The following is a 24,196-nucleotide window of genomic DNA, read 5'->3' on the forward strand; positions in this document are numbered from 1 at the left end:
AAACTTCTCACAACGAGGTAGAGATGAGCTGCCCAAGAGATTGAGAGATACAAGTGCAGGTGGGAGGTTGATGAATCAGCCTTGTGACTACACCCATCTCTGCACCAATATTTAATATTTAAATACATTTTCTTATTAAATATTTGATCTGGAACATATGGTGAGTCTGCATCTGGTTGGTCATTTTGAGCCCCCATGTGTGCTCAGGTTGTTGGACCATGCATGTTTCATGGTGTTCCTCCACTGTACCCCCACCTATTGGTATGAACTCCGAGACTGTCACCTCTCCTTCCATGTACCTTAACGCCATAAGTTGATATTATAGTTTCCTCTTTGATTTGCATTTAACAGTTTGCAGATATGTAGATCTGCAAGCATGTTTTCCTTAGGTAGCCGAAGAGATACAAATAATCCTGTTTTGACCGGAAGATATTATGAGTCTCTATTTTGAGTGCTCGTTTCAGTTTTAGTAGAGCTTTGCAGAGTTGTTGCTTCTGAGCCTTGTGTTTCTTTCTCTGTACTTGCTGCCTTGGTTCTGTGACTTTCCCATTGTTGTGCGCTCAAGTATTTGAATTCTCACCCCCTCCTCTCCAGATCAATTATCTCTTTCCTACGGTCAGATAATAGCTATACATTCTTCTGCTTACTGAATTCTTTGGTTATCCATTTTTTTCTATCTTCATTTTTTGTTTGTTTTCACCTCAAATTATTTTCCTGTTGACGTACCAATGTTCTTTTTGGGAACATTTGACTTATTTGTCTGTGTAGCACTGTGACGTCTGGTTATTATTGTTTGTGATATATAAAACTGAAGATATAAACAAAATAGATTTTGTGCAGGTTGGACAAGTGGAGCCAGGTGTGTTTTACTTGGTCTCTAAAGTTACTTTTCCGATTCATATTCCATGGAGAATTTTTTGGGATGGGTATAAAGTTTGAGGGCATTCACCAAATTGTTCATGAAAACAGCGTCTACTTCATGCTTTAAATAAGTACATATAATTGGCCCACAGATTTTTGAGAAAACTCACCCGGCATCCCATAAAAGAATGGCAAAAATATCTATAGCCACATGATAGCTTAAGCGGCAAAAATAAAACACAAATCTAGACTGGCAGTTTAGTTAGCTGGTTGACATTAAACAGTACATCTCCAGTAGCAAATCTAATATCTGTGGCTCCTGTTTTGTAAAAATCATTGGGCTTAATGACAACAGTTCGAACACGCTGTACCCGGTGCTGTTTTTTCATACCAAAAATTACATTTGGGCATTCGCTACTTAAGACTCGCATGACTGCGGTAAGAGGCAATTTGTTGTAGCTTTTTTCTACCTCTTTGTTTAAGAAAAAACGTATTTCCGGTCTGGCTGTCGTAACGTAACAAATCCAATTCCGCCCATGTAATTAAACAAATTGTTTCTCAATTTATTTTCCATTTCAGGGCCCACGGTGTTTTCAGTCAAAACTTGTGTGGAAATGTTCTGTTCTGTCCCTGCTGGCTCTGTGTTCCAGTTTGCGAGTTGTAAATGAAAACTTCCTCCCTTCACTGTTTGGAATGAATTTTGCCTACCTTTTTAGGTCTCGCACCTGCGAACCGATTGCGGAGCGATAGTCGCTGCGAGACTCTAGATGAGAAAAGATGTGCACGCGCGCGTAAACGGATCAGGTCGCGCACGCTTCCTGTCTCCCATGGCTCGTTGTAAGCAGACACACGCACACACACATACAGAACCCCCCCCCGCCGCGCACACATAGAGAACTCTCCCACCCGCCGCCGGCGCCGCGCATTAGCACGCGCGCACACACACACACACACACACACACACACATAAAGAACCCCCCCCCGTCGCCGCGGCGCACGAACCCACCCTTGCCCAGCTGGCGGCCGCGGCACTCGTCGCTCACCACCACCTCCTCGATGCGCCGTAAGGACACCGTGTTTAGGCTCCATTCCAGCAGCAGCAGTCGAGCAGCAGCCGGGGATCAAAGAGCTGCGTGTCATCTGGCATCATGGCAGGAGGAAGCGGCTACGTCTCCAGCCCCGGTCGCCGATACCAGCCCGGCAGGAGCGCGAGCCTCTGACGTAGCGCGGTGGGTAGGGGATTCTGGCGCGCGCAGCATTGTCTATGAAGGAGGCGGCTTTCGACCCGCGCCTTCGGATTGGGTCACGCACGTGAGCTTATAACGTAAACCGCTCACGACGCGACCCAATCCCAAGGCGCGCGTCTGAATCTTCCTCTGCCATGCTTGTTGTACTTAGTAACTGTGGTTATGAATAGAAGTTATTTCGTGTGTGAATGAATAAAGGAATTCATGTTTGCCGATATACGATGAATTCGCACAGGAATGATACCAAGACACATTAAAACAATTGTATGAAATGATCTGATACTTCATTTACAATAACAGTGAAATGATGAATGGCTAAATTCACTCTGGGCTTCATACATTGCAGGTGAGGTAGTAATACTTCTCTAGCGCGATTTGCCTGAATTCGATAACATACCACATTTTATACTTGATATAGGCATTGGCTGTAAAAATCAAAATTACATTGATTCAAGTGCCTGAACAAACATGATCTTGCTTGTATGTAATGCTAGAAGCGAGAAACGCCCGCAAACAAGGGACAATTGGTTTGCTCTCTGTAAAACGTAGTAACCCTATTCAACAACCTGTATATCATTACTTCGGCACATGAAAGGGCATATAAATCTATGCACACGAGTTGCCAACTCCAACATGGCACCAGGCGTGGATGACAGATGCGGCCATGTTGATGTTGGCATTCTTTAAAGTTACTTTGTTACCCACGGGAGGGGGTTTCTGACGCAGGGCGCTCAGTGCGTTGAGGGGCACCCAGCAGTGGGTGGGGCACCAGCTGTGGTTCAGGGTGGGAACAGGGATGGCGGCCGGAAGGTGAAGCAGATCCCTAGGGAAGGGGCAATCTCTCGGACCCTCGGCGAGCAACGGAAGCCAGGTGTTATGTGGACTTTAATAAGATTTGCCTCCATTTCCCTGACGCTTAGCAGCCTCCTGCCAGCTGCGCTTGCAGGTAGGAGGGCGGTGGGAAGTTACCCGTGTGTATTCCCCTGAGGCAGGCTCTGCTCTGCCTTGCTCCATAAAGGCGCCTTATGTATATAGTGCTGGGGAAATAAAGTGCTGGTGGTGCTTGCTTCCTTTCAGTGTGCATGGTGCTGCCCGTGCTATAAGTAACCGCTGCTATTTCCATGGCAAATCAGCTGCTGGGAGTGCAGGCAGCATGGCCCTGCACCAAGACTCGGGCAGGAGCACTCACTCGATGCATGTGTCTCTGTTTCGTAGATCGACTGCAGGGTCGCGAATAAGTTTGCAGGGAACTCATTAGTATTTTTAAATGGGTTGTAATCCTCCCAGCTCTTCAGTGTGCCCAAGTGTGGAGAACTGTAACTGTCTACATAGTGAGTGTATGGATCGCCGAGCCTGGTGAAAGTATTCCCGGAATCCAGTGCTTATAGTGGGCGGGCACGGGGTACTTGCACTATATGATTTGCAAGGCACTTCTCAGCAGGGGTGCAATACTTTTTAATAGCAGCACACTGGCACTTCTCAGTAGAAAACGGATGCTATGGGGTAGTGAGTACCTGCTCTTTTATATTTTATTTTGAGCACTGTCCGAATCTGATACGTTTATTAAGAACATACCTAAAATTGGAATGCAACATGTAAGGTGCTAGTCTGAGAGCTGAGAGCAAATCTTTTTCACCTAGACATACACGATCTGTAATGGTGTGTAGGATTGTTTGAAAACGTTGATTTATCAATGTCATTTAAGTAGGTGCAGGATTTCGGGTTGGGGTTGTTAACCGCATCGCTGCGGCTGTAATTTTTGAGCAATTTGAGGTCATGATCATTTTACGTGCCTCCATGCACGTGATTCACCAAAATGCTAGGGGTAGCAGAAGGGACATCATACGCCGTTTGACCTTAATGACATCACAGGTGTGACATCACTTGACCGATGACCCAGAAGTTTGCAAGAAGGTCCTGTCACACAACAATAAGCCTGATGAGATCACAGTAAGTGAGTTCAGCTTGCTGCATTTATCAATGAAGGCTGAAACTGTCGTTGTTGGATTAATTAATTCATATATTTCGATTCAGGTTAGACCTAGTGCTTCAGATAGGATGAAAAAGGGTCTCTAAAAGGGGCATGGCAAAAGAAGTAACTAGCAATTTCTTCAAAGAGGCATGGGCTATGTATTTGAGAGCGTGGCTTAAACATGTACACTGAAATCTTGTGCTTTACGCAGCATGCCACCTGACCGGCATTGGGTGCCTCTGTGAGTTTATTTGCAATGCAATAGGTCTCACTTTTGCGAGAGTTTAAGCTATTAGCATTGTAAATGACAATGTCTTTTATTTATGTTTTAAAAACAAAAACCTAAATAAAAGGCATTGGCGTTTACAATGCCAATAGCTCTAACTTTAATAATGCGAGACCTGTTACATTGCAAATGCTTGTCTTCCTCCGGTAATTACACTAGTGCCTGGCAGGCAAACAGCCCTGCCTCCCCTAGTTATTCCAGGCACTCGGGCCCTCATGATAAAATCACCGGCAGACTTGGCTCGACGGTCACTCGAGTGCCTGTCAAACCGGGATTACAAGTTATACAGAATTACTACATTTATGACTTGTTTTCAACTAACGAATTCTACCAGGAAAACGCTGGCGGAATTTGTGCGTGGGAAAGTGCTCTTAAAGATAAAACTCGTGGTAACGGGATGCTTAAACTCCGAGACTGCGTGTTATGAAGAGAGCCTGAGTTTAGTCACCCTACCACAAAGTGTGCGTACCCTGTACAAAGGATAGAGTACAATAGTCATGGAGCATAGACAAAATAAAATACAGATTATCAAACAATGACGCACAAGATATTCCTTTGTCATCCTCTGAAATGACCGACTTTTCACCTGCAGGCCACTCCTTGTGCACATAGCCACACCTCACAGCTATAACAAATACTTTGCTTTGTTTGCTAAATGCACGTCTACAGGGCGTTTGAATTGAAACATGGAAGTTTCTGATAAAGAAATATATGCAATATCTGTTATGAGGTTGTTCTGTTTAAAAATAGGACGCTGCTGTACAACCAGTCGAAAATTCATGCTAAGCTAAAACAAAATGCAGTTTTAAAAGGTTGCAACTTGTATCAAGCCGAAGGTGTAAGATTTCAAGACCATATAAGCCAGGAAGTTTAACTGTGTTAAGCTTGATACACATATGCTCTTGACGGTTGCCAGTCATAAGTAAGTATTACCCTAAAACAGGTGACATAATTGCAAGGTTGTATATTATTTTCGAGTTAAAAAAAGTATTTCCCTGATATGTTGATGTGTTTATTACATTAAGACTTTTTTTTATTTTGACAGGTCAATGTTGGTAAAATGGATTCTCCAATTGAGAAGTGGAATCTAATAATTGGCAATTTAGCCTTGAAGCAGGTGAGTTCTTACAACTGCACGAAACGCCGGCAGGGACCCTTCAATGATCTTCTTTCTGATGGCTAATAGTCCTAAAATAGTTATTGTTCACCAGCGACTTTCACATTAGCCTGTGCTTTCCCTGGTTATATATATCAATACTGTAATATTTGCTGCCTACTAGATGCATCCTTTTAATGTGTGCATGTAGTGGATGTCTGTTTTCAGTCGTTTCACTTATGGAATTGTTTTTCAAACGCTATAGCTCCCTACCTAAGCATTCAGTAGGTGAGAGCTGTACAAGTAACATTGAAATGCTTTCACAGTAAACAAGAGGGGCGTTTCCATTGGAGAAAGATCTTGAAAACCATCGGGTATCCACAGAACTGTGACAAGACCTTCATCGAGTTAATGAGGATAATCAACTACACCTGCTTACATGATGTCATCAAACGTTGCAACTGCATGCTATAATCTTGTGGTAGTCCTGTAAACCTCATGAGCAACGCACTACCACGACCGAACTTGCAACAGGTAACCACAGACTATCACTTATCAGAAGGCTAGACTAGACAGTACTGCGTGGGCATGCAAAAAGTGCTGATTTTCCAGATTCAATTTTCAGCTGAGGGAAGTCAAAATATTTCTATAAATGACGCATCCAATGAGAAGAATAGACCAAATGATCTGTCGTAGAGATTCTACTCCTGTATTGGAAAATGGCAAAATATCTGCATCCTCATACCTTACAAAAACAATTCTGCAAGTTATTACAGTAGTATTTGCCCGGACTTCAGTAAGCAGCTTAAATTTTATAGCGTGGTTTAAAAAAAAACAAGATGGCTTAACTTTGTCTAATGAGAATGAATCGGAAACTCCCCTCTTATCCAGTGCTACATTTGTAAAAAATAACCCCCCCAATAATAATATAATATTTTTATATGAGACCTGTGCTGCGGAATGGTTGGGTTTTCAAATACCAAGGCTACTGTGTCTTGATTCCACTGCATGTTTCTTTGTTGCACCAGCGTTCACTTTTTGTCTCTTTTTTTCCACTCAAGCTGTTTCTTTTCCATCCATGCGTTCTCCCGTAGTCAGATTTTCAAATATATAAACAAGTTCTGGTCCCCAAAAATGAGTGCTGATGCTCAGCAGAATTCTCTTTTTTCTGCCTTTGATAGGCTCTCTCTCTCCTTCTTTGAAGGCGTGTATTTGGTGACCTGTGTTTCACCAAATTTGACTGCTAAACAAAAGAATTGTCTTCCCTTTTGGCTGATAATGAGACAGAATATCGAGGCCAAAAAATTTGCACTGCATGAATATCGAGTTGAAAATATCATGGAGTGGTAATATTGAGTGCAAGAATATCGTTGGCGAGAATATTGAAGGTAAGTAATATCGATAAAAAAAAATATACAAGTCAATAATATAGTTTGCAAAAATATAGTTTAAAATATCGATTTTTTAAAAATTAGTGTTATGTTTTTTAGTTTATATTTTAAATGTATGTCTTGTCATTTTTTTGTAGAAGTATTGTTTATGTTTTTTAATATATGTGTTACATTTCTGATAAATATTACATTTAATGTAATTTAATTTTGCGTCTCTTAGTTCCGTAACAGGTTGTGGGTTTATAGGGCAATAGGGTGGGAAGTCATTTACTTATAATAAATTGATTATAATTTTTTTATTTAATTGTATTTATTTAAGTGATATTTAATAGTGTTAATTGTGTTTTTAATTTTTGTTGGGTTAATTGTATGTGTGGGTTGTGGGGTTTATAGGGGTAAAAGGCGGGAAGTAATTTATTTTTCATTCATTATTAGTTAATATTTAATTGATAATTAATTATGGTAATTGTGTAATTCTTTAGGTGCTGGTTGTGGGGCTAATAGGGTGAAGGGTGGGAAGTGATTTATTTTTAATTAATTAATAATTTGTTAATTAATATTTGATTGATAATCGTTAATTGTTTAAATACTTTTTTTGGGGTGTGGGTTTTGGGTTTATAAGGGTAAAGCGTGGGGAGTAAATACATTCTACTTAATTTATAATTAGTTGAATACTATTTGTTATTTAATTGAAAAATCATTTTAATGGTGTCATTAATATTTTTAAAGTTCAATTTTAGGTGCAGGTTGTGGGGATGATACGGGTAAAGGGTGGGAAGTTAATCAATTTTAATGAATTATAATTTCATTTGTAATTAATAATGGTTTAATTGATAATTATGTTAATTGTGCAATTTCTTTTTACATTTTAGATATGGGTTCTGGGTTTTGTAGGGCATGGGGTGGGAAGTAAATCAATTATAAGCAAGTAATAATTTTATTGAGATTAACCAGTATTATTAATTTAATAATTGTGTTGTGTGTTTTGTGGTTTTATTGTGGGAAGTACATTGATTTATATATAATTAATACAAATTAATTTCTTGATAAATATTTATACTAATAGTGTAAATAATTTTTTGGGTGCTGTTGTGAGTTTTGTGGTGTTATAGGGTGGGAAGTAACTAAACTAAATTTATGTATTAATTAATGTTTTTTAAATAAATAATTTCTAAATAAAAATATTTGTATGACAATCATTATTGTATTTTATGTATAGTAATATTTGTAGGCATTTGTGTTATGTATTTAACATTATAATGTTTATACTTTTTGACATTTTTATATATATATTTTTGAACATATTTAAGTTTTTTATTTACTTAGTTTTTAAAATATTTTTATTTTGTTGAAGATATTTTGTTTTTAATGTTGAACTGACTGGAGTGGGACTAGTAAATTTCACCCGTCTGCAATCCAACACTTTCCCTCCTGTAGCACTGACTGGAGTGGGAATAGAACATTTTACCCCTCCACAATCCAACACTTTCCCTACTGTTGCCCTCACTGGAGTGGTAATAGTACATTTTACCACTCTGCTATTCAACTTGTTCCCTACTGTTGCAATTACTGGAGTGGGAATTGTACGTTTTACCCCTCCGCAACCCAACACTTTCCCTACTGTTGCATTTATTGGAATGGGAATAGTGAATTTTACCCCTCCGCAATCCAACTCTTTCTCTACTGTTGTAGTGACTGGAGCGGGATTAGTACATTTTACCCCTCCTCAATCCAACTTTCTCCCTACTGTTGTACTCACTGGAGTGGGAATAGTAAATTGTACCCCTCCACAATCCAGCTCTTTCCTAGTGTTGCATTGACCAGAGTGGGAATAGTACATTTTACTGCTCTGCAATCCTACACTTTCCCTACTGTTGCACTGACTGGAGTGGGAATAGTCAATTTTATCCCTCCGCAATCCAACGCTTTCCCTACTGTTGCATTGACTGGAGTTGGAATTGCTTTTTTTTTTTGTTAATTATACATTTTATTGCTGTGTTAAGTGTGGTTGGAATAGTAAATTGTAGTATTTTGTAATGTTATATTTTATGTAATTTAATATTTATTGTAGTTAGAATACTAAATCTTATTTTTGTGTGGTGTATAATATTTTGTTACTGTTGTGGTAGGAGTAATTATGTTTATTTAGTTGAAAAATGTTTTCTTAGTATGGTAGGAAGTGTGTGTATGTGTGTGTATATATATATATATATATATATATATATATATATATATCGTTGCACGTTCCTAGAAATCAGTTCCAAGAAAAATGGCCAGCACTCCAGTGTCCGTGTTCTTTTGGTTATTTTATTTCCAAACCCCCCAGCACCCTCGACGACAAAAAAATAATAAAAAAAAAATATATATATATATATGTATTTTAATTTGTAATAATTTATTTTATGTTGCAATTTATATAATTATGTTTGATTTATTATAATAGTAACATAATTTGCAATGTATTTTTGTTTGCTACTTATTTTTAATTAAATTGTAAAATATTTGTATTTAATTTTTATTTTAAATGAAATTGATTCCCTTTTTTAATATTTAAGATCTTATCTCAGATATCAGCTAGAAATGCTATCTGTGAAGCGCTGACCACGCTACCTTTATTCACGAGCTGTGCGAGTAATTCTGCTTGTTTTTATCGTACTTTTAAAAACTGTTTATTTCCCCTCTGTATTGCATACATCATACTTTTAGGCCACTTGCACGCATTTTCGCCACTTTTTCACGGCTCTAGCTGCCGTTAGGGCTTCAGACCGGGGTCAGGGATTTCCTCCCATGGCGCCCATCTTGAGTGTGGGCCAGAGTGGTGTGAGCGCTCTAGTGTCCCACATAAAAGGAAACGGTCGTCTCCCGCGCTAGCGGTCGCGTTTGCGGGAGCGCCGTCCCTGCGCCGGAGTCTCGCCTGAGTCAGCCCGTCTGCGCCCGTCAGCGTCCTGGAGGCGCTCGGGGCGAGAGCCAGGTGGGTCTCACTTAGCACTTAGTAGGATGTACACTAAAGAGGAACTTTTGTCCTATAACACACATACTGCTCCATGTCAGCGAGTCATCCCCTATTCCACAGGGGCTATTACTAAATGTTTCATGTGTGGGTGGAATCCTGGTTTCACCGAAACCCCTCCGTGCAATCTCCCTCCTTTAGGCAGCAAATGTGCATTATTAAACACCAGGTCCCTGCCCCAACACGCTCTTGACATCCATAATCTTCTAACACACGATGAAACGGACTGTCTCTTTCTCACGGAGACATGGCTTGGTGAGGGATCGGAACCTGATCTGGCCATCGCCATCCCTCCCACGCATGCTATTTTCCGTCGAGACAGAAGTACGGGCAGGGGAGGTGGAGTGGCCTCATTATTAAGAGGCACATTCCATGTACTATCCTGCCTGTGGATGACCTACCAGGCTGTGAAACCCTAGCCTTTTCCTTGGCCCTCTCCCCCCATCAATCCTGCTTTGGGCTCTTGCTTTATAGACCTCCTGGCCCTCTCGGCTCATTTACCGAGGATTTGTTCTCGATTATTTCCACACTCAGTCTTAGGGCAAAACACTGCCTAATCCTAGGGGATTTTAACATCCACATGGATAAGGTTGAGGACCCTGAAGTGCAAAAATTCCTGGATATGACATCTTCGGTGGGATTTCATATGTTCTTGCAGGCACCTACACACGAGAAAGGGCACATTTTAGATCAAATCTTCTCGACCGTTCCGGTGTCCCTCTCCTCCCTCGCCCCAGTCCTCTGGTCGGACCATTTCCTAGCGGACTTCGTGATAGTACATCATTTAGCGTCCGCTCGCAATGTGCAGCGGCAAATAGCACATATGCCTAGAGCCTTCCACAAAGTCACCCCTGCCATGCTTACTCGGGCCTTAGAAACCTATCCTTGTGTTCTCACAGGTAGGTTGGAGGACGATGTAGTGTGTTTTCAGAACTGGCTCACTGCACGTTTGGAAGCCTTGGCACCACCCCGCCAGGTTAGATCAGAACTGGCAAGAGCGTCGGCCCCGTGGTTTTCTGCTGCCTTGGCTGGTAAGAGAAGGCACTGCAAGAGGCTGGAGAGAATTTGGCGGAGGCAGTATGATACATCTGCTAAGCAGTCTTATAGAGAAGCAGTGAAGGAATATCATCGGGAGATCACAGCAGAGAAAAAATCCTTTTTAGCTAAAAGGATCGAGGAAGCAGATAACTCCTGCAAAGAGATATTTAAGATTGTTAAAGAGTTTATCTCTCCCTCCTGCTGTACTCCCACGTCTGTCTTCTCGGAACCATGGATTACGGAGCTTGCAGAATTTTTCACTAATAAAATTCGTACCATCCAGTCGGCCTTGCAAGGAGCTCATAACATCTCGGATTCCGGCTCTGTGGCCGACGACTCTCTTAATCCCTGGTTACACTCATCTGCATCGGACACGGATACCTCGGGTCCTACTCTTGACTGCTTTCCTGTTTTAGAGCTTCATGCCTCGCTGGACCTCTTGTCCAACTTGAAATCTGGCTCTCCACTTGACCCTTGCCCCGCCAAGTGTCTTGCGACCTTGGCTCCTGCTCTTAATTCTATCATCAACCCCATTATCAACTACTCCCTGAGCATGGGCAAAGTCCCCACATCTTGGAAGCAGGCCCTAGTCCTTCCCCTTATTAAAAAGCCGAATGCAGATGCCAAATTGCATTCCAACTACAGGCCAATCTCGTTGCTGCCCGCTTTGGCCAAAATAGCGGAAAAGCATGTACACACCACCCTAGCCAACACTCTAGAGGTCAATTCCTTGTTACATCAGTCACAGTCCGGGTTTAGATCTAACCTGAGTACAGAAACCGCTCTACTCGAGGTGACTGAGGCTGTGAAGGAAACTCTGGACAGGGGCGGAAAGGCCTTGCTCATCATGCTTGATCTGTCGGCGGCCTTCGACACTGTTCCCCACGACCTTCTCCTGACAAGACTCTGGGAGATTGGCCTGAGGGGAACGGTGTTCGAATGGTTTCTATCTTTCTTGGCCGACCGCAGACAAATGATCTGGGCTCCCCCTTTCTCCGCCCCTATGCCGCAGCTTGAGGTGGGGGTCCCGCCGGGCTCCATACTCAGCCCCTCTCTTTTTAACATCTTCATGACACCTTTAGCGGCGCGAGTAGACGAGCTAGGGGCTCAGATCGTCTCCTATGCGGATGATACACAGCTCCTGTTCACTTGTGACAGGGGCTGTGACTTCGACGGAGCGGCCATCCGGAAGTGTCTGGAGTTTGTGTTTGATTGGTTCGGGAAAAGCGGCCTCAAATGCAACTCAGACAAATCCGAGATATTGATTTTTGGTTGTCGGGCCGACCCGAGATGGCCTTCGGCCATGTTCCCCCATTGCCAGCGATTCTGTTACAGCTAAGAATCTGGGCATGCTGGTTGATAACACCCTCTCCTTCAAGGCCCAGGTAGCTGGCCTGACGGGGAAGTGCTTCGCCATCCTAAGGATGTTGAGAAAGTTTCTGCGGTACCTATCTTTGAAGCACAAGAAGATTACGGTGCAGGCCTTGATAGGCTCACGCCTAGACTATGCCAACATCCTTTATCTGGGCCTTCCTGAATATCTGCTGACCCGCCTGCAGGTAGTCCAAAATTCGGCAGCCAGGGCAATCTTTGGTCTTACCAGAAGAGCCAGGGCCAGCAACCTCCTTGTTACTCTGCATTGGCTGCCGATTCGTAAGCGCATCTCCTTTAAGACCTTAACCACAGCTTTTAAGGCGCTACACAATTTCGGCGCTGGCTATTTGCAGAGAAGGGTCAACTTCTATCTCCCATCTAGACCCTTGAGGTCGGCTGCCCAGGCCAATGCAATCGTGCCGGCAGTGAGACGTGTTCGTTGTGGAGGTCGCTCTTTTAGTTACCTGGCCCCCCGTCTTTGGAACACTCTGCCCTTGACGTTGCGAACGTGCTCCAATCTGTCTACCTTTAGAAAGGGACTTAAAACTCATCTTTTTGCCCTGTAAGTTGTTCCTGTTGATTCTTAGTGCCGCTTTGGCTGTCTTGTTAGTTGCTGGTATTTGTGTGTAATGATCTATAGCGCCGGGACGCTCTTCGGAGCAGCTGAGCGCTTTACAAAACCCCCGGTAACATAACATAACATAACATTTTATGTTTTTGGTATGTTTACATATATTTTTGACAATATTATGCTATTGAGGATTTTTTAAATTATATTGTTTTTAAAAAAATATATTTTTATTAGCTTTTAATACATATAAAGCATGCACAGTACCATATTATTCGAGCAAAGATGTTACAATGACATGAATATGCCAACAGGAAACTATCTATATGCACATATAGAGTGGGGGAGTGGCATGTTTTGGCTGGTGGTTGACGCCATGTGCGCGCGGTGGAGAACTAGGGGGGGGGGGAACATGGGAGTGAGTGTAGCGGGATTTTAAATTATATTGTTAATTAAAATATTAGTTTATAATTTTTATAAACCTGAAGATTTTAAGACGGTAGTGCAATCACTAGCCCTCTCAAAACTGGACTGTGGTAACGCCATCATCACAGGAACTCACCTTGCCCCCATAAGTTCAGTTCTCAACCTGGCAGCCTGGCTAATAACAGATTGTAAACAGTTTGAGGACATCACACCGGCCGTCAACAGCCTCAATTGGCTCCCAATTGAAGGAAGATGTTTCTACAAGACTGCTTGTATCACCCACAAAGTCCGTCACACACATAACCCCAGTTATCTGGAGAAAAATCGTTAGAAAGCTGGTAAAGCCAGATCTCAGAGGAGCTCCAACTCACTTCTTCTCATACCTCCCAAACTGAAAAAGAAATCTTCCCAGACTCGTTCTTTCTCTGGAAATGCTTCCACGATATGGAACTCACTCCCTAGAGACCTGCGCTGCAACCCCTCAGTTTCCAGTTTCAAACAGGACCTTAAACACCTACTGCTCAACAAATACTTTAACACGCACCCTAACTGAGCTATGTCCCAAAACTCACACCCACGCTGCCTTGACCAGTTGCAGCTGTTAAATTAGTGTTTCAGTTGTCTACTATGTCTTGTACGTTTTCAGCTTAAGCGGTTCCTATGTTTGCATACTGTAACTACAGCTGCGGGCAAACGATTTTCTTTGTATTTTTGCATGTACTTCAATATAATGATTTTTCATTATATGTAAAGCGTTCTGATACCTTCTGGTCTAGCTAGCGCTATAAAAACTCATCAGTATATGTGTATAATTATTTGTATATATATATATGTGTGTGTGTGTTTACATTTTTTAAAATACGTTTATTAGTTGCATTTGATAAAATATACAGTTATTATATTTTTTATTATAAATTAAAGTTAGTATTTCATTTGTTTATTTTAATATTTTAAATTATATATAGTTTAAATTCGATATTTAATACAACTATATTATTGTAAACTATTTTTTTTTTGTTTCAATATTTTTGTACTTACCTGTTTAAGTAAAGGGAGCCAATATTTTTGCATTATATATTTTTACCTCAATTGTTTTTTTTTTCTAACATCTATATTTTTGTGGTTGATATTCTGTCAGTAAACCCTTTTGGCTATGTCTTTCACGATTGACCTACAGCAAAGAATAGAGTGCAGAAGTTGAGGATGGACTGTAACGATGGCTGTTATCTTGGCTAGAAAATAACCATCTGTGGAGCTTCTGTCTACATCAGAGTGTGAGGAATTCGGGATCAAACACCTGAACTGTTTCGGTATTGTGCTTAAGGACTATTGTAAAGATTGCCTCACATGTTCGGGAGCCTCAACTTGCCTTTTGGGAAGGAAACGCCAAGGCGCACATACCTCCAAGTATGTAATTCTTGTGATAGGGTCATCACGTGACTAGGTTAGGGTAAGGGTTAGATTAAGGCTATGGGATAAATGTTCTTATGATATGCGTAAATGAAAGAGGTAGGGCTAAGGTTTGGCTTTCAGCTAAGTTTATGGGTAAAAATAGGGTGAGTGAAATTGCATTTGAATATTCGGATTAGTGATCGGATTAAGAGACAGGATGAGTATGAGACATAAACATCCAAAGCCCTAGGCATTTGGGTTAAGGTGCAGAACTGCAAGTTCCGACAGGAGGAATCCCCCTCACTACCTATAGTACATTCTTTGAGTGGTTAGTATCCCACATAGGAACTTCGTACCCTCTCTTTGTTGTAGTATAACTACAAATGTCATGCCTTGGGTTAAGCCTTATGGTGAGGGAGTTGGGGTCAGAATACTGTAGAGCATGAATAAGGATCACAAAAAATAAACATAATTATTTTAAAAGCGAAATAGATTAGAAAGATATGCTTTTGAACTAACTGCCAATTACATCAACAGCATTCAATTTTGAACAATTGCTCTCTGACTATTAGGTTCACACTATTGGGTTTTCCTATAAATTTCGAACTATGACCTTAATTCCTTCTTCTAGGATACCAGTACAGTGGCATTGATACTGGCATTGCCTGAGTTTGATGCAACAGCACTGGATTTCTCAAAAAAATCCACTTCTCTCACCCATATGCATAAAGCAAACCATTCAATGAGGGAGAAATGACTTCTTTCCCTACAGGAGCTCGTACCAGGCCCTCCATGGATACTCAATTCAATTCAAAATTAGCTTTATTCGGTGTTTGACAAAAAACCATAAAAGCATACAGGATACAAAAATAAAAACATTAGCAGACTAAATAACTTTCCTCGTTAAAAAAACTTCTTACAAGATACATGTCATGAATACAAAACAAGTGAGAATCATAAAAATGCGTACAAAATTCTAAAATTCATTAAGGACTCATGGAGTTCATACAGTGTCCTGTATTGCGTATTATTTGATGTAATAAGGAACAAAGTAATACAATATTTTTTTGTTTTATCCATACAGTCCTAATCATTACCCATGGTCCCTCTGCACTTTACAATGAAGGTCAAAAATTTTATTGCTGTCACTATGGTGATTTCATCTTGCATCATGTACAATCTGACCAGTGCAGTTTTACAGGTTCTCAATCCCCATGTTTTTAACAGTGGTAACAGGTATCTTTTTCTCCCCCATTGATAAAATTTGCAGAAGAAAATGCAGTGTATGTTTGACTGCTTAGACTGGTCGTCACATGGACATTTTGCCAAGTTAGCAGACCAATCGTTCGGGGCAGGAAATGATATTAACCTATAGAATGACTCCGTCCTCATTCGAGTCAGGAGCATTCTATGATAGCAAGAATAGATTGGGGCTAGGTAAGCATGAAGGCCTGTACCATCTAGGATATTGCGATGGGCAACTATTGTAGACTTATGCCCATCTAAGTACCATCTCCGTTCCTCCAGTAGATCAAGACATGCCACTTTTAGGGCTTTTTTTTCTATTTGTGAGCATGATATGGGATTCAGGTAGAGATCTGGTTTGCCAATGGAAAACAAAAAGTTTTTCACATAGGCCAACCATGGCTGCTTACTAGAAGCGAGATGATTCAAACAGTCTTGGATTACTTCCCTGTTGAAACTTGTATCATCACATGTCCAGATCTTGAACCACAACATCACTGGCGCTATTTTTATCAGGTCGGTGATATGGACTCTATTCAGTTCGTTGTGGCAGATTGTGGTGGACGTGGAGCGGGGGACTGATAATAGATATCTCAGGAAAGCATTTTCCACTGTTTGGATTTGTGCACAGTCTGCCAGACCCCAGATGCCCGCCCCGTAAACAGCCGTGGAGACACATTTCGCAGCATAAATCTTAAGTAGTATGTCTACAGGTTTCCTACCCAGTCTTTTCGCAAATTGTTTGAGGGCACCTATCGTGCGAGAGAAGGCCATATTCCGAGAGGTTATTGCTGTTGACCATGTGCCCCTATTGTTAAATATGATACCTAGATAGGAAAAGGTTTTGGTCATAGCAATCTTAGTATTATTAACGAAGGTTTTACACTCTGGTATAATTTTCCTAGTTGTGCATGACATTGTGAATGTTTTTCCCTCGTTTATTTTTAATCCTCTCGTGGTCATGAAGGTTGAGAATCCTGTTAGCGCTTTCTGAAGGCCCAACTGGGTGCGAGCCATGATCACGGCATCATCAGCATATAGTAGTAGTGGTACTGAGATGCCGTTTATTTTAGGATAGTCCACTTCAAAGTCTTTTAAAAAGTCTGCTATCTCATTAATGTATAGATTAAAAAGGAATGGTGCAAGGATGCAACCCTGTCAGACCCCCTTTGCTATAGGGAATTTCCTGGTTCGCTCACCATTTTTTCCATATCTGACTGTGGCGCCAGCGTCTCTATAGAGTTCCTGAATAAAGAGTAGAATGTTTTTATCTATCCCCAGTTTGACCAGGGTTTTCCATAACATGCTATGGTCCAGACAATCAAAAGCCGAGGTTAGGTCGACGAATGTTAAAAAACAAATTCCCTTTTTCCCTTCCAATGTATTTACTAGTTATTAAGGCCAGGTTTAAACCCTGCTCTACGGTACCTAGACCAGTTTTGAAACCATACTGAAATTTTGATAATATCCCTTTGCTCTTAGACCAGGTTTGCAGTTTGGTTAACAATACTCTGCCTGCAACTTTCATCAGGGTGTCTAGCAAGGAAAAAGGGCGGTAGCATTTTGGGTCCTGTCTATCCCCTTTTTTAAATATTGGAATTACTATGGCTTTGTGCCATGTATCAGGAAAACCCCTCTTGCTATACGCGTTTAATACATTAGCTAATAGAGGAGCCCAGAGATCTACATTTTCTTTAAATATATCGATGGGAACTCCATCTGGGCCAGGGGCCTTTAAATTAGCACTCTGTGAAATTGCTAGCTCGAGCTCTGAGGGGGTAAAAGCTATATTTAAAGGGAAGGTCTCTTGCATTACTGCCTGTTCCACCTGGCTGTTAGTAAAATCATATTGTGAGGACATAATTGTTTGATCTTTTTTGTATAGGGAGGTAAAATAATCAACCCAGATGTCTTCCGTTATGGCTATCTCCATCGAATCAGCCTTGCTGTCCTTGGAAAAAAAGGGGGCATTGATTTCTTTCCAAAAAGAAATATTATCCCTCAGGGCACTTGCCTTTAGTAGGGCTTCCCAGGCCTGATTTTTCAATTCATCCTGTCTCTCGCGTAAGGTCTGTTTGTAGGCTCGCCTGGCGTCTTTAATCAAACTGGTATCTTTAGGGACTGACTTTAATGCCTGTAATAGGTCTTTATGGGCTTTAGAACAGGCGGAATTAAACCAGCCGTATAGTCTCTTTGCTGCCCCTATTTTTAGTTTTTTAGTTAGCTTATCATTTATTGTGGTAGTTATGCTTCCATAAGCCTCTACAATTAGCTGGGGGTTAGAGTTAAATTCTAGGCAGGTCGAGAATTGTTCCAGTTCTTTCTGGACTAACTCCTTCACGAATTTTGTGGAATCGATTTTTGCCCATTTTATGGCATATCCATTCTTTCTTGCCAGTGATACTGAGTGACCATGTAGAATACTAGGTATGCTTGTTGCAGGACTCTCGGGCTTCTTGACGGCAATAGTGGTGCTAATCGGGAAATGATCACTTATTACCAGGTCTTCCGTATTAAACTCCTCCAGACAGCCCTGGTTCCTATTGGACACTAGGATATAGTCAATTACAGTGCCCAACCCTCGACCAAAGAAGGTTGTCTGAAAAGCTACAGAAGGCTCACATAGTTCATTGGCGAACCCCAAGTCCCAATCATGCAGTAGTTGGTTTAACATGTTACCCATAATCGAGTGTTCAAAGTGTGTAGTAGGGTCCCCTCTTAAGTTGTAAATGCCACAGTTTTTTGTGGCACTGTAGGGACACAGATGACAATTATAATCACCTACTATTAGAGTACAATCTGCATCTTGCCCACCTCTCGTAAGCATTGTAACAAGCTCAGCTATTAAAGCTTTAGGATCTACTTTTGGCACGTTGATATACAAGTTAATCACAAAAATGGACCACCCCTTTGCTTTGACCAGAAGTCCTTGCATTGATCTGGCCACCCCTACTGTAGATCCACCTGCCATGTATGGGGTCAGTTTTGTGTTACACAAATTAGAGGCAAAGATACAAACCCCCCGACCCTCTACCACGATTACCCTGTATTGACGGGACGTAGAAGGTGCTAAAGCCCTCAATGTGGGTCTCCTCCTGGTCCCAGCATTCTTGTAGGCATATTATATCCTGCTTACCCATAAAGGATAGAAATGATTGGTCCCTTGATTTATTGTTTAGCCCTGCGATATACCAGGAAGTTATTTTTAGGCTAAGTTTTTGTTGATTGGCTTCTAATGCCTGTGACTGTTTAGTTGGCCTCTCCGTACCCTCTGCACTATGTTCTACCTCCCTTATGTTTTGTATGGTATCCCGCGGGCTTGTGGGTGTGACCCCACCATTGAGTTTCAGTTGGACTGTGGGGCCTTCCCTTTTTGGGGTCTCATTTAGTTGGTGTGGTGGATGCTGAGGTGTTAGCGGTATTTCCCCTGTTGGGGGATTAGATATGTTCCTTGATGGCCCAGCACTAGTGTTGAGAGTCTGGTGGTCCTTTATACTGGACTCGTCTGAGATGCCTACATTATTTCCTATCTGATTTATTGCCCTTATTGGTCAATCGACCATGTCTAGGCAGTCGAACCTGTTCCTTGTGGGAGCCCTTCTCCAGTAATCAGGATTTATGTTTTCTCTTCTTGGTGGCCAGGGACGATTATCCCACCCTCTGTTCCAGTGATTGCTAGTATTCCCATTTCTGTTTCTGTTGTAGTTGTAGTGCCCCACCTGTGTCCAGGGCCAATCCTGAACTTCATACCAACTATTCGGGTCACCGTAATTAAAAGTATTTAGAGGTAGGTAAAAAAAGGAGAGGCGCTGAACATCAACCCCCCCCCTTTTCTCCAGGGCTGGCCATGAGGATATGTAATCAGCTGTGGCAGGGTCCTCGCAGTTAAGTACAATACAATCGCCCTGCAGGCTTTTTTTGGTGTCGCCAATCCAGAACACTCTTCTCATTGAGATGATTCTGCTATGATTAGATGGATGAAGAGGTCTGTTTTGGCTCAACCACTGCAATACCTTGTTGCGCAAGGACCAGGGGGGTTCGTCTGTACCATCTGCCAGCTCGGTGACCCCGGTAAGTATGACAGTGTATGGGGTCGCCTCAGGTGGGAGATGTATCGGACGCCTATACCTATGGCCTTTCCTCCCATTGGCCTGTGGCTGGGGTGGTTGGGTTTTTTGTGAGGTCTGTGGGGTATCCTTCTGCTTCACTACTTGGGTAATTGACTCAACAGGAGCCGGGGTTTTTTGGGGGTTATCAGTGGGGCCTTTTTGTTTTCCACTCCCTTCTGTTGGGGCAGGTTTTGAAGTAATTTGTTTGTTTTTTGGGGCTTCGGTGTTTACAACTCTTTCGATCGACGAGGGCTTGGGTCGGGTGGCTGGTAAGGACGGGGGTTGAGCCAGGTTGTTTGTGTCTTTCCCATTCCCCAAAGCCTTGGCTGGTGTTCCTAATGATTTTTGCTTGAAAGCTGGGGTATTTAATTTGGCTAGTTGCTTCTCAATGGTCATGATGCTTTTTTCCAAGGGTTGCAGATGGTGTTTTAGCAACATACCCATGCTTTTTGTGATGAAATCATGTAGTGTTACACATGCAGTACATGGCTTCTGTATGCCACCCCCGAGGGCTTGATTCTCTGTCAGCTCTCGGTGAACAGCGTCCTGCGAGATTGCTATGCAATCAGTGTTACTATTAGTAAAGTTCGATTGATCTGCCTGGACTATGTCAGTAGTTGGCTTGAGTGAGGTCGTTGTGTTATGCAAAGCTGGTGTTGTCTCATGTGGGGTCAGGTCAGTGTTTTTCCTCTTTGCTATAGCACCCTCCCGCTCGCCCATGGGGTTGGGGTCTACGTTATCCACATGATCATAGGGGAAAAGTAGATCTGGTGTTTTTTCCAGGTCCTCACTGGAGTTGGACCCCAGTGAGAGTTGGGTGGCGGATAGATCTACAGTGTTTGAAACCGTATGTATTAATACATTTGTAGTGACCGGTTCCTTAAGCAGTGGAATAATAGGGCCCTGTTGTGTAGGGGTTTGTGCAGAAGCCAGGAGCCCCATAGAAGATCTTCTTGCAACCTCCAGTTCATGGGAAACCCTCCTTTCTAAAATGTGTATGCTTTTGTCTATTACCTCATGAGTCTTGGTAATAAATAAGTCTAGGGGACCAGTAATGTCGGTTAAGCTAGAGGTCTTTTTACTTCTCGTACGCTTATTTATTTTTGCACCAAGTATGTCAGAGTTATTAATAAGAATAAGAACAAGACAGATACTTGGTAGAAAACCAGCAAAGGTCACATTTAAAGGTAGCGGTATGAGAATGAAAATGTCAATACCGTGGCCCAGTCCAGTCCTGCACAGTCTGTAACGGGCTGAAACGGGCCCGCCCTTGGCCCGGGCTTCGCCTCGCGCTTCTCCCCGCGCGCGTCCCGCGTTGCGTGTGAGGGTGTTCTGTTTATAGGGAAGTTCACGCACGGGGGCGTTGCCGCCGGGGGAAGAGGCACCAGCTGGAAGAAGCTAAGGCTTCTGGTCCTCGCAGTCCCCCGGTGCAGGCAGCCAGTAAGATGGGGTCAAGCGCTCGCTGGGAGCAATTAAGCAATCCGTCGACCACGGACAAGCTCCCACCAGCGACGCGACCTCCCAGTTAGCAGTTCACAGCAGGGCAAGGTTTCTCTGGGCAATACCCTCCGTTGGACGACAAAGATCCTTAGCAGGGAGACTCCAAGATCAGCGTGTGTGAGCGGCACCCGCGGAGCGGGTGTCGCGAAAAGTAAGTAGGCGGCAGGTAGGGGGCGTTGCCGCCGGGGGAAGAGGCACCAGCTGGAAGAAGCTAAGGCTTCTGGTCCTCGCAGTCCCCCGGTGCAGGCAGCCAGTAAGATGGGGTCAAGCGCTCGCTGGGAGCAATTAAGCAATCCGTCGACCACGGACAAGCTCCCACCAGCGACGCGACCTCCCAGTTAGCAGTTCACAGCAGGGCAAGGTTTCTCTGGGCAATACCCTCCGTTGGACGACAAAGATCCTTAGCAGGGAGACTCCAAGATCAGCGTGTGTGAGCGGCCATGGATACTCTTTCAGTGTAACAGATGAAAGACAAGAGAGAAAGGATAACATGGGAAAATGCAATAGTCTGGAGTCAACCCCAGTTGTGGTGCTCATACTAGGCATTCCTTATTTATCTACGTATTCCCCACCTCCAGTACCAGTGTTTGAAGGCTAACCAACTGCACAAACTCAGACTTTTGATGCCCCCTACTTCTCACAGTTTTGCTGTGCAGCACTTTGATGTCAATTGTATGGAATAGGATTGTTAGACCTTATTGTCCATGGAGCTGTAAGGTGCTCTTCGAAAAAGTTATTTGGTTAGACTGTAGCACTGTCAGGGTCTGGATTTTTCAGTGCTTGGGTACTTGGTTCTGGTCCTTCCTGTCTATCTTTGTGGTTGTGGTACTGCTTCTTTTTTTTAATTGGTTTGGCCAATGAACCTGTTATATGGCCTGTTGGATTTGTGTGGTGTCTTACATTGTGCATGAGTGGGTGTATTTGTGCATGGATTCTATTTTGTGCTGGAGTGAGAGAGAGTAAGAAACTCATGGCACAGTGTTCCACTAAATATTTTTATTATTTATTTTTAGAGTTTTCTATAGCGCGAACCAGACCCAAGATAGGGTAACAGAGCGCTTTACAACGTGAGCAGGGAAAAAAAGAAGCATTTGTATCCAATATCATCGATCAGTACAACGTAAAATAGGTAACAAAAGAGGCATAATAATGTTCGGGGTACAGATGCAGAGAATGGATCAGCTCTGTTATAGGGAGTCAAATCGTGATTGAAAAGGACTTCTCTTTGCATTAGTGTTTGCAGCTGTCTTGGGATTTGTGATGAATTTACGGTAGGAGTTTGCCCATCAGGAATGATTTTGCTTCCTTTTTGAAGAGGAACGTTGAGGTAGTTTTTCTGATGAATGGTGGAAGCGAGTTCCAGATTCTTGGCGCTGCTCCCGAAAATGCTCTGTTGGAGGTTTTAGTCTTGGTGAACCTTGCGGGTTTCAGGAGTAGGTTATCTGTGCTCCTGGACTGTCTGTTTCCTCCAGATAGCGTACGTTTTTGGGCTAGGAACTGCGGGGTATTTATTTATTTATTTAACTTATATAGCGCGTTATAACCACCGGGGTCTCTAAGCGCTGTTTGTTCAGATTACATAGTGAGGTATGGCATTCACTTGATCCCACTAGTGCGCCTAGGGTCTGCTCCATGCTTGCTTAAAAAGTACAGTTTTTAATTTTTTCCTGAGGATAGCAAATTGCTTTCCTTCCTAAGTTCTGGGGCCAGTTTGTTCCACAAGGCTGGGAGTGTGTTGGAGAAAGCACGTCCCCCCACCGTGGTCAATTTGAAACGGTATTGGAACAAAAGAGTAGCGTCCGACGAGCGCAAGGTCCTACCCGGTATATATGGGAATAGGCGGGATTTCAAATATCTTGGTGCTTTACCATACAGCGCCTTGTGTACGATGCACAGTCCTTTGAAAACAACCCTCTGTCGAATCGGGAGCCAATGTAGCTCCTGCTTGTGGTGTAACGCTCCTGTATTGTGGTGTAACGCCTTATGAGTAATACAAGCAATCTTTAGTTGAATACGGGCTTCATAGGGTAGCCATTTTAGTGCCTTCAGGTGTGGCGATATGTGGTCGAATTTCCTTGATCCTGAAATAATTCTAGCTGCGGCGCTGAGACAGGCTTTTAGGGGTGCAGTAGATGTTTTGGGAAGTCCAGATAGGGTGGAACAACCGTACTCCAGCCTTGAGATGACTAAGGCCTGAACTGATGTTTTGAGGTCCGGGATCTCGATAAATGGCTTCATTTTTCTTAGATAATTGAGGTGAGAGCGGGCATTTTTAGCCATCGGGTTAATGTGAGCTTGCATGTTAAGATTCTTATCTAGTGTGACCCCAAGTGATATTGTGGAGTCCAACAACGTTGGAGTGCAATTCAAGGCGGTGATCATTTTGGTCCATTCCTTTATTTCTTGGGAGTTGTTGGGGTGGGGGGGGGGGGGGAGGGGGGGGGCTGGAGGGGGAGATTAAGAGAAATTCCATTTTTTGAGCATTTAACTTGAGGAAGTTGGTTGTTAGCCATTGTACAGTTTTTTTAAGAGCTAGTTTCATTAACTTTATCTCTTCCATCGAGGTGATTTTGCTGTAAAGTTGGGTGTCATCTGCGTACATGTAATAGGATATGCTTGCCTGTTGTAGTATGTCAGTGAGAGGTTCAACATATAGATTGAATAGAGTGGAAGACAGGGTA

General features: G+C 42.7%; 1 protein-coding gene across 1 annotated transcript in view; it reads left to right on the forward strand.

Annotated features, from left to right (window-relative positions):
• The window catches only part of SLC41A2 (solute carrier family 41 member 2), a 416,626-nt gene that overhangs the window by 99,005 nt on the left and 293,425 nt on the right, over window positions 1-24,196 (forward strand). The window contains exon 4 of the mRNA XM_086948344.1: window positions 5,412-5,483. Coding sequence (XP_086804470.1) covers window positions 5,412-5,483 — 72 coding nt within the window. The remainder of the gene's footprint in view (window positions 1-5,411; window positions 5,484-24,196) is intronic.

Source organism: Lissotriton vulgaris, unplaced genomic scaffold (assembly GCF_964263255.1).
Source record: "Lissotriton vulgaris unplaced genomic scaffold, aLisVul1.2 SCAFFOLD_929, whole genome shotgun sequence".
Classification (NCBI taxonomy): Eukaryota; Metazoa; Chordata; class Amphibia; order Caudata; family Salamandridae; genus Lissotriton; species Lissotriton vulgaris.